Below are 11,217 nucleotides of genomic sequence, written 5' to 3' on the forward strand. Positions count from 1 at the left end.
ACGGTGTTGATGTGACAGGACCATGACAGGTCCTGCGTGATGTGAACTCCGAGGTATTTGAAGCTGTCCACTCTCTCCACTGGGCACTCGTTGATGACGGGTGTTTGGTAGTTTTTCTCCTGCTTAGTGCTGAAGTCCACTATCAGCGTGTTTCTGATTTTTTAAATTTTCTACAGTTTCTGAAATCTTCCACTTTTTTTGCTGCTACAATGACACAGCACATTAATGATCAAGGAACTGACCTCCCAGACCATTGTCCATTCGGTGGGTGAGGTTCAGGTACTGTGCAAATGTCCTGTTTATAAGGTTGGAAACCTTCAGTCAGCTGAGACTGAAGACGTCACCTGGATGATGATGAAATGTTTCTCCCACTGAAAACGTCCAGATGAACAGAATCAACCTTTTGGGATATGTGCTGTATGAAATGATACTACAGTAATGTTACTTACAGTGACAGTGCACTGCCACTTCATTAGGTACAGCTGTATTCATTCTACAGTAACAAACTTTTTGCTGAACCTAATCAGACTGCAGGCTGCCGGTTTAGGTTTCTTACATGCTTCAACTCTTGTGTTCACATAATTTTTACTGTCTTTCTCTGTTTCTCAGTATGATCATACAGTATGGGTAACATTCACAGTCTCTGCCATTGTATTAAGTACACTTTTTAGTTGCATGTGAAGAAATTGCTGAACTTAGGATAATTTTGACATGTCTAAAGTTTATGCTCTGTGATGGCTCTATTGTTTTTTAAGGGGGTTTAGAAGCAATTACTTCGTGTCATTTACTGGCCCAGTGACACAGTTACTCTGACCATCTGTTACTGTTGTCTGCTGAAGGTCGCCAGTTTGTGTACCATGACATTCTTCTCAATATGAACTAACATTATGAGTAACATAAAGACATCAATTGGTCAACACTTTATTAGGTACACCTGTTTTCACTCTACAGCAACAACCTGTTTACCTACAACTTTTTACTGCCACCAACAGCGAGTCGGTAGAAAAATCCTGCTGCAATTCCTCCACAAATTGCACGTTTTAGTTGCTAAATGCTAACTGGTTAAAGTTACGTGTTCAACAGGCAGGTTAACATTTATGATAGTTGTTTAAAACTTCAGTGCTATTGAAGTAGGGGTTCCATCTGAAATTAGACCATTTGTAACATCTTTAGCACATTTTCTGCTCGGACCTACATAAAAAGCGTACATATGAGCGCTGTGAAATTTTAGCTTCACATAACAAATGTGTGCAAAAGTTTTAGGCAGGTGAGGGGGAAAACTGCTGTAAACAAAGAACGCTTTCAAAAGTGGAAGTGTCCTATCCACAGATCCTCTGTGTCGTTGAGCTGGTGGTACCATAGGAGGAAACAATTTCTGCCTCAAATTGGCTGGCAGAGGGTGGGCCCGGTGGAAGTGGGGTGCAGGGGCTTTGTTGCCAGTACAACAGCAGAGAGATTGGGATCAGAGGACAGGCGCAACGGCAGGCTATAAGAGAACTAGCTAACAGTGCTGAGAGGACCAGTCACTGGCTATGGTTAAAAATGGCTGACATCACTTGGGCAGCTACGGCAGTCAGCTAACCGCGAGAAAAAAGAAAATATTCTGCTCTTCTTCCCTTTTCTGGGAGGCAGTGGGGGAGGTGTGGGAAGCCGGATCGGGCGCCCCCTTCCGGCTCTGCTCTCTTCTATCTTGTCCCTCTTGTCTTACTTCTCTCTGTCACCTTTTCTATCCCTTTGAGGAAGTGAGGCTCCATAAATGCTAAAGAGGTAAGTATTATTTCTCAGTTGCAGTGAATAGATTAGAAAGAATAAGAGAAATAACAATCTAAGATAAACCAGTGACACCATCCAGGGCCTGATCAACCCTGGCAGGGCCTCCTTGGATGAGGGTGTCTGGTGATAATGGCCAAAACACCCGATGAATGAGGCACACCATGATGTGTGCTGCTGGTAAAGTTTCCGGGCTGCCTTTCCTCATAACAACCATCCCTCAAGATTCTCACCATTTAAAGCAATGCATTGTCAGGGACTACAACATCTAGTCCTTTTCCTGTGGATGTAGGCTTCCTCACATCTTTCGGTCTCTTCACTTAATCCCAGACACACTCGATGATGTTGAAATCAGGGCTCTGTGGGAGCCAAACCATCACTTCCGGTACTTCTTTATGCTGAAGATAGTTCTTAATGACTTTGGCTGTGTGTGTGGGGTCGTACATTTGGGCCCAATAAACAATCATTTATATTTCTGAAAGCTTTTTTTGTTTACAGCATTTTTTCACACCTGCCTAAAAATTTTGCACAGTGCTGTATATATATATATATATTTTTTTTTTTTCCTTTTGAAAAAATAGTCCGTTGACTCACTTTCAAATCATTCTTTTGTATATCAAAATATTAGTTAAAACCCTGAAATTTTTAACGAATGGATTTGGTACAGGTGCAACTACTAGCAACAATGTGTTTGTTTTCGGGCTACAAGAAGGCCTACAGTGGGGCAAAAAAGTATTTAGTCAGCCACCGATTGTGCAAGTTCCCCCACTTAAAATGATGACAGAGGTCAGTAATTTGCACCAGAGGTACACTTCAACTGTGAGAGACAGAATGTGAAAAAAAAATCCATGAATCCACATGGTAGGATTTGTAAAGAATTTATTCGTAAATTAGGGTGGAAAATAAGTATTTGGTCACCTCAAACAAGGAAAATCTCTGGCTCTCACAGACCTGTAACGTCTTCTGTAAGAAGCTTTTCTGTCCCCCACTCGTTACCTGTATGAATGGCACCTGTTTGAACTCATCATCTGTATAAAAGACACCTGTCCACAGCCTCAAACAGTCAGACTCCAAACTCCGCCATGGCCAAGACCAAAGAGCTTTCGAAGGACACCAGGAAAAGTATTGTAGACCTGCACCAGACTGGGAAGAGTGAATCTACAATAGGCAAGATTGAGAATAGTTCGAAGACCTCGGACTATCAGAAAATGAACTAAAGTATTTCACATTGGGAAAGCTGGCAATTTCTGAATTGTATGTAGTTATATTTCACAATGATGCAAAATAAAGCATGTAGAATACTTTTCAACATTAATTTCTTAGTAACATAAATAAAGAAAAGCTATTTTCATTCAACTTCAATGCTGGATTAAGGATATAGGATAAATTGCATAACAAGAAAAATATTAATAATGTCAAATCCAAATAAAACTAAATTCTGGAGTTTCTACGTGGCACTCTAATTAGAAAATAGAAAATAATTGTTATTAAATATGTGCAGATTTTTTGCTTTCAAGCACTAGGATATCTCAAATCATCAAATCAAATTTTTAGAAGATTTTTTGTTAAACCTCCATTTGGCATAAAAAAATTAGTGTTCAAAGTCTGGACACACAACTACCATACTACGTGAAGTAACTGCTGAAACTCTACTAGTGAATGCAGCATTACAGACAGTCTCTACTGCAAAAATCAAACCAACCAACCAGCTGATCCACACCACGGCAAGAGTAGTCGTTGACATGGTTGGCTGCAGGATGAACAGCCCCAAAGAGCAGGACCCTCCATGGAGAAGAAGACTAGAGGCCAAGAGCAAAACAGCATGGGGGGAAGTTGGCCAACAATCAGAAATGCAGAAAGGTGTGATGAATGGGTGCCCTATTAACCCGCTCAGTTTTCTGCCATTTTCAGTCAGAACTGTGTCATTCCTCTGTCTATGTGCAATCTCACTGAGGAGCTTAGCTCATGTTTTCACTCCAACTGCCACACTGTGGCTCCGCTGAAAACCAGGAGGCCTGAAACTAAATCTGAACCCTGGCTGTCAGACACGAGTGCCGCAGAGCTGAGTGCAAGTACAAAAAGGACAATCTGCAGGTGTCACTTCAAAGGGATTGCTGGAATCATTATCAGCAACCAGTGAAAGATGGCAAAAGAAAATAGTTATCTGCTATTATTCTGTCAAACTGTGACAAACCTCACGTTTTATTTAAGACGAATGCCTCACGGAGAGTTTGCATTGAATCCTCTCCTGCTGTTTGTGAAAGCTTCTCTTTTTTTTTTATTGGTGAAGTCATTTCCACAAAGACTCAGATCATCTGCTGATGACTCCTCAGTGTCTGTCCCCTGTCCTGTTGTTATCAACAAGTTTAAGCCTGTGACTTCGTTCTCTTTACAGGAGATTGATGATCACTTGAAACCATTCGGTTCATTAAATGATGCTGTACCTTATCTATTTAAAGAGGTTTTTCCCACTGTAAGGCCGTATGTTCAAGCAGTGGTCAATAGCAGTCTGTCCTCAGGTGTAGTCCCAAAATGTGTGAAACATGCAGTGGTTCAAGTTCTGCTTAAAAAAACTGGATACCACAGTTGATGCAAACAACAGAACTATCTCTAAACTGTAAAATTTAAAATTGTGGAGAAAATTTTACAACTGCCTTTTTGGAATAACATTCTAGAGGTTTTCTACTCTGGTTTCAGAACTTAACACAGCACTGAAACAGCTCTTTTACGAGTTTTAACAACTGCTACTGACTCTGGCGATTGTGTTGTTCTTAACCTTTTAAATTTAACTGTTGCATTTGACACAGTGGATCTTGAAATTTTACACTCTTGTTGGGACCAGATCATTATTATCAGGAAGTCCTAAAAACTCCCTGAAAGCCTTCAGCTAATCCAAAATGCTGCAGCAAGAGTCCTGACAGGGACTAGAAAGAGAGAGCAGATTTCTCCTGTTTTGGCTTCCTGTTAAATCCAGAATTCAAAATCCTGCTCCTCACATACAAGGTCTTAAATAATCAGGCCCCATCTTATCTTAATGACCTTGTAGTACCATATCACCCTATTAGAGCACTTCGCTCTCGCTCTGCAGGCCTACTTGTTGTTCCTAGAGTATTTAAAAGTAGAATGGGAGGCAGAGCCTTCAGTTTTCAGGCCCCTCTTCTGTGGAACCAGCTTCCAGTTTGGATTCAGGAGACAGACACTATCTCTACTTTCAAGATTAGGCTTCAAACTTTCCTTTTTGCTAAAGCATATAGTTAGGGCTGGACCAGGTGACCCTGAATCCTCCCTTAGTTATGCTGCAATAGACGTAGGCTGCCGGGGATTCCCATGATGCACTGGGTGTTTCTTCTTCACTCACTATGTATTAACAGACCTCTCTGCATTGAATCATGTCTGTTATTAACCTCTGTCTCTCTTCCACAGCATGTCTTTATCCTGTCTTCCTTCTCTCACCCCAACCAATCACAGCAGATGGCCCCGCCCCTCCCTGAGCCTGGTTCTGCTGGAGGTTTCTTCCTGTTAAAAGGGAGTTTTTCCTTCCCACTGTCGCCAAAGTGCTGCTCATAGGGGGTCATATGATTGTTGGGTTTTTGTTGGGCTTTATGAATAAAATTGAATTGAATTGAACCAGTGCATGAACATCAAGGGCATAGCCCTGGAGTTATTTAGATCCGACTTAGCAGATTGAACTTTCTGTGGTCGCCTTGGTGACTACAAATACTCCTCCACTCCTTTTCAGGGCTCAGTTTGATTATTTTCATGAACCCAGATTTTTGTCCTTCTTAAAAAGAATGAAGCATATTCTGCTAGATTGCTGCTCAGTGTCTTGAAGACATAAAGGCCTGGATGGCTCTCAACTTTTTAAATTTTAATGAGAAAAAGTCAGAAGTGATGGTGTTTGGTGATAACACTCAACCTGGGTTCCTTTGTTCAGTACGTAGAGTCGACTGTCACAAACCTCGGGGACGGTGGAGCGTAAAGCTCATGGTGATCTGAGATGGAATGAGCCTTTATGAGGTGTTTTGACAGTTCAGTAAAGTCTTGCTAAGTGTTCTGAACATCAACTACTGGTCAAATCTTTAACTGCTAGTGAGAGGGGGGGCTGTGTGCCTGCCCCTCCATAGTGGTGCTATGTGATGTGACAGCTAAAGGAGGGAAAGAAACTAATGAATGTTTGTTTTGTTTTTGTACAGTCCTATAACACAAACTAAGCAACCCAACGAGGCAACAGTAAAGAAACAACTCCCCTGTTTTACAACGTAAAGTTAGTGTTTTTGTCAATTAAGTCTGGTGAACTGTAGCAGCTTCACTTCCTTGTTAAAAAGAAGCAGGTCAAGAAGTGAAAATGTCTTATATACAGTGCTCAAGTCATGATGACTCTTTTAGGTTACTTCGGGTTTGCTTTAGGTTTCGCTGCCACTGCTCTCTGCTTGGGAAAGTGCCTACTGTCATCTGCTGGAGTTAACAAATTGTGTGGATCAAACTCACACATAACTGACTGAAAATAGTTTACCCAGTGAAAGTATTATTATTTAAACCATTTTTTTTTTAAGTTTTAAATGTTAATGAGAAAAGGTGATGGTGTGTGGTGATAACAGTCAGACCCCATTTGTTGATCTGGGGTCTCAGTACATGAAGCCAACTGTCACAAACCGTGGGGTTAAAGTGGACGCTGAACTTCAGTTTGAGAGTCAGATCATGGCCCTGATTAAATCGAGCTTTTTACAAGTCTTGTCGGTTTTTAAACCTCTTCTTAAAACCCTTCTTCTCCATGGCCTGTAACATCTGTGATATGTTGATTGTGCTACGGCTCATGATTTTTAAATATAACCTATGCAAATTAATGAAATCCTTAATTTTTAAAAAAATAAAATAACAATAATAATGTATTCCTTACAACACTGAAAATACTACAAAAATATGGAATTGTGTAGCAGAGAAAAATGATAAATAGTTGTCTTATATTTTAGATTCCTGAAAGTAGCCACACTTTGCTTGGTTGACAGTGCTGTTAGTGACCCTCGGCCTTCTCTCAATGAGCTTGATGATGTAGTCACCTGAAATGGTTTCACTTCACAGGTGTGAAGGTGTCAGGGTTCATTTTTGGAATTTCTTGCCTTCCTAATGAGATTGGGAGCATCAACCCTATTAAGAAGACAACAACACTCCATCGTTACTTTAGGAACTGAAGGTCAGTCAGTCTGGAAAATTGCTAAAACTTTGAATGTGCAGCTGCAAACACCATCAAGTGCTATAATGAAACTGGCTCACATGAGGACTGCCCCCGGAAAGGAAGTCCAAGAGTCACAAACACACCTCCAGGCTGTGTAAGGGCTATTTGACCAAGAAGGAGAGTGATGGAGTGCTGCACCAGATGGCCAGACCTCCAAAGTCACCTGACTTAAATCCAACTCAGATAGTTTTGGGATGAGATGGACCAAAAGTACCAACCAGTGCTCAGCATCTCTGGGAACTCCATCGAGACTGCTGGAAAGCCATTTCAGGTGACGACCTCATGAAGCTCATGGAGAAAATGCCAAGAGTGTGCAAAGCAGCAATCAAAGCAAAAGGGGGCTGTTACGAAGAATCTAAAATATAAAAGTTATTTCACACTTTTATGTTTACTGCATAATTCCATATTTGTTCATTCATAGTTTTGATGCCTTCAGTGAGAATCTATAATGATGCCATGAAAGTAAAGAAAAACCATTAAATGAGAAGGTGTGTTCAAACGTTTAGTGTATATACGTGTACACTACCAATCATTTCATCCTAAAACAACTGAGATATATTTTCTCTATATAACTCCATCGCTCGCTCATCTTTCCTGCACTAGACTGATTTAAAAAAAACATAACTTGACATAATAACAAGTTATTTTATTTATAATTGATATAAATAAAATAACTTGACATTTCTCATATCTGAAAGGACACCCTCCTCAAATGTGTTTTTAACCCTATAATGCCCTCAGTATCATATTTGATACATGAGTTTCTGAGACCTGTTTCATCAGCATGATCAATACTTTCCATCATTTCAAATTTTATGGACTAAACTCTTTTTTTTTTTTGTCTAAAATTAACATTGTTGTTAAATAAAAGTTGCCAAAAATACAAAATGTATCAAATGCGATACACAAATTATATAATAAATATATAATAAAAATATATCATACACAACATAATATAGCAACAAAAAATGTGGATTTTGTTATTAAAGGTTAATAAACATCTCAGTTCCAAAAAATCAGAATTTTCAGGCTATTTTTTGATGGGTTGAGTCTTACAGGGTTAATATTCCACAAAGATATTCTGATGAATTTTGTGAAAACTTTGTGAAAACAAAAGATTATAACATTACAGAGGTTGACTAAAATCATTATATGTCCACACCATGTGCAAAAGGTTATAAACATTCAGTATTTCCGTTTGATACAGCAGTAATCTAGTACCGCCTACATATGTAAGATATTCTAAAGCAGCACAAAGCCCTGTTGTTCTGCAGTATCGAGGGGTTAAAAATTCTCCAAATATTTCCTGATGAGAGCTTCATTTAAAAAAAGTATCCGTATCAGTTTATGCCTTCAAGAAAAAACATACCAGCAGTGTATGTGGGCCCTGTCATACACCCTCCTACTATTAAAAAAAATAAAATGCACACAAACACACATATCTGGGTGCACACACACATATGCGCATTTCTGACATATATATTGACTATATATAACAACTATGTAAACAACAACTATTTAAAACTATGGATTACTATGACAAAAATATGAATAGAAACCACTCATATAGCCAGAAATGCAACTATCCTGCAAAAAATGTTAAGAAATTTTAAAATGTGACTGGAAAGATACACAAACTAAAGCTTCAAATTATTTGTGCATATTGGACCTTCATTCATTGAAGCAGTTCAGCAGAATGTTCAGTTCAGTTTAAGCAGTTTTTATTTATGGAGCCAATTAAAGCATTTTACACTGTGAGGTGAAATTCAACTGAACTCTAACGTCTAACTGAAACTGATTCGTCATCCTATACCTTCTAGATGATGTCAGGAATTTCCCACCTTTAGTGTTATCTTACAGCAATTAACTGTTCAAATCTTGTCCCGCTAACAGCCAAATATGGGCTCATTCACACGGAGGTGCTCACAGAAGTTCACATTTTCACAATCTGATGAAACAACAACCAAGTCCTATACAAAAAGCATGATATAGAACGTGTTTAGAAAGCTCTTCTGCACTGTTACCCAGTGAAGACAGGCAGTGTATTTCCCTAAACTAAACTACTGTTTAGCTACATGTGATTTTAACTTTACCTACACGCATAGTTTCTGCTGGATGCATTTGTGTAAAATGTAGTTAAATTATTCATTATGTGCTTTCTATGACTTTTTTCATTTTGATAAAAGTATATCACAATATCCAAAGCTAAAGACTAAAGACCAACTTTAAAATCTTACATATTTAATATGACACTATAATTTGAACCTCTATATCTCTTATAATATATATAAATTTCATTCTAATTTGATCCTTATAGGAGTCTGATGTATATCAGTCTGTGGGTTTACGGGTCATTACTGTGACTATCAGGTATTTTTTGCCTTTCAAAACGCCTCTATGAAACTTCAATTTCTTGCTTGAGCTAAGAGAACAGAAACAAAGCCAAAAACTGAGTTTTTTAAGAAAAATAAAAGCGAACTAGTATTGAGGATTAAGTAGTGGGCAGCATCCGCATCCATATTCAGACAGTCTTTCCATCGCTGATGTTCAAAACAATGAAACTGACCAAGCGAACCCAAATCTTCGCATCAAAGTTATGCAAATGTATAATAATCGTTAAAACAAAACAACAGAGGCTCGCCGAACCAAAATGTGAGGCTATGAAATGACTTTTCACTCTCCATTCTCTTCTCCATTTCACTTTGGTGACAAAGAGCATCTAGACAAAGACTGTTGTGTTTTTCTTCAGGTGTTTCCCTGAAGAGTTCTCTCTCTTGTGACAATAATTAAACCACTGGACCTACCTGAGAGGTAAAGAACGAGCGCAAATCCGTTCAGAATCATGGTGGTCTTGTTCGGGGCACCCTTTGGAGGGACGGGGAGGGGGGAATTAAAAAGGAGGATGTGGGACGGGACGCGGTGCGTTCTCGGCTAGTCCGTGGTGCGTTCTCGGCTAGTCCAACAGCACCGCTCAGTAAGACACGCAGCCCGCTGCTACATTTACCGCACTGACACTATCCGTGCGTCCCCTGTTCTCTGCCCTGCGACGAGAAAGTCCTTTAAGTTTCAGTCTCCAGAGAAAAGAAAGGAGAAGCCTCGGAGGAACGTCTCGGTGCAAAGTACGCGCCAGCGAGAACGCTCCGAGAGGGAGAATGTGACTGCTGTTGTGCCAAAGGTTCGCTTTCACGCAGCTCTGCTCGGAGAATTCAACTGGATGGAGCAAATGTGACTGGGCTACAGCTGTGCACGCAGACAGTCATCATAACGCGGCTTCGTTTGGTCCCGGTGCATTCTGCGATCACAATGCTGACAAACAGCGGATGTTGGGGTTATAAACTGGTGATATCCCTCCTCCTCTTCCTCCTACACCCCCTGAGATCATCATCATCATCATCATCATCACCACCACCACCACCACCACCTTTAGGAACTGGCGGATGAAAACGGTCCTTTACTTAGGTCATTGTAAAGAGGGTAGTCACGCTGTAAACTGCTTTTCCCGTTTCTGTAACCACCAAACACTGCGCACAGCCTCAACTCACTTTGGCCCAGCCACATTTATTCTCAGTTCTAATTATAAAATCACAAACATGCGCATTTACACTAACATCACTGAAGTAGTCAAATATTCGACTGTTTAATAATTTGGATGCTAGAATATCTACACATTAAAAAAAAGACAATTGATGCAACTTTCGACCATCAGAATTAGTTCTGTAGAATTAGATCACGGAAACGGTTTTGCATCCTGTAATGACTACAAGGACATCATCATCACAACATTAACAGCCTCAGTGCCGTGGTAGCAACAATCTATAGACTAGAGAGAGAAAATTAATCACCAAAGCCAGTGCTGGGTCTTACAGTTTTAAAGAAAATGTTAAAAGAAAAGAATTTAAATGTAAACAAAACAAAACAAACAAGCAATAAAAAAAACCTTCTTCACCCACCAGCTGTTCTTGATCCACACCTGCCATGGTACTGGATCTGTGACCCAGTGTTTTGGGTTTGTTGGTTAATTCTTATTTTTGACTTTTGTTATTCCTGGTTCTGGTTATCTTTGTTTCTTAAGTTCTCAGCGATATTAGTTCCTCCTCCCTCAGGGTTTCTCTTAGCCTTTATTTGTCCCGGTTCTGGCCCTTTTTGCCCCAGGATGTTGAGTTTTTTTGGTATTATTCTGTATTATGTTTATGTTCTTTTTCACTATTTGTGCT

The 11,217-nt window shown here is 39.8% G+C and overlaps 1 protein-coding gene across 1 annotated transcript in view; it reads right to left on the minus strand.

Moving 5' to 3' along the window:
- Positions 1 to 10,383, minus strand: part of LOC102308793 (GDNF family receptor alpha-4) — a gene marked incomplete at its 3' end in the record, with an annotated part of 74,889 nt that extends 64,506 nt beyond the window's left edge. The window contains 1 exon segment of the mRNA XM_005949727.3: positions 9,808 to 10,383. Within this exon segment, the coding sequence (XP_005949789.1) occupies positions 9,808 to 9,847 (40 nt within the window). The 5' untranslated portion in view covers positions 9,848 to 10,383.
- Between the last annotated feature and the right edge of the window lie 834 nt (positions 10,384 to 11,217).

This window comes from Haplochromis burtoni, unplaced genomic scaffold, assembly GCF_018398535.1.
Source record: "Haplochromis burtoni strain Fernald_Lab_line unplaced genomic scaffold, NCSU_Asbu1 Contig_672, whole genome shotgun sequence".
NCBI classification, from domain to species: domain Eukaryota; kingdom Metazoa; phylum Chordata; class Actinopteri; order Cichliformes; family Cichlidae; genus Haplochromis; species Haplochromis burtoni.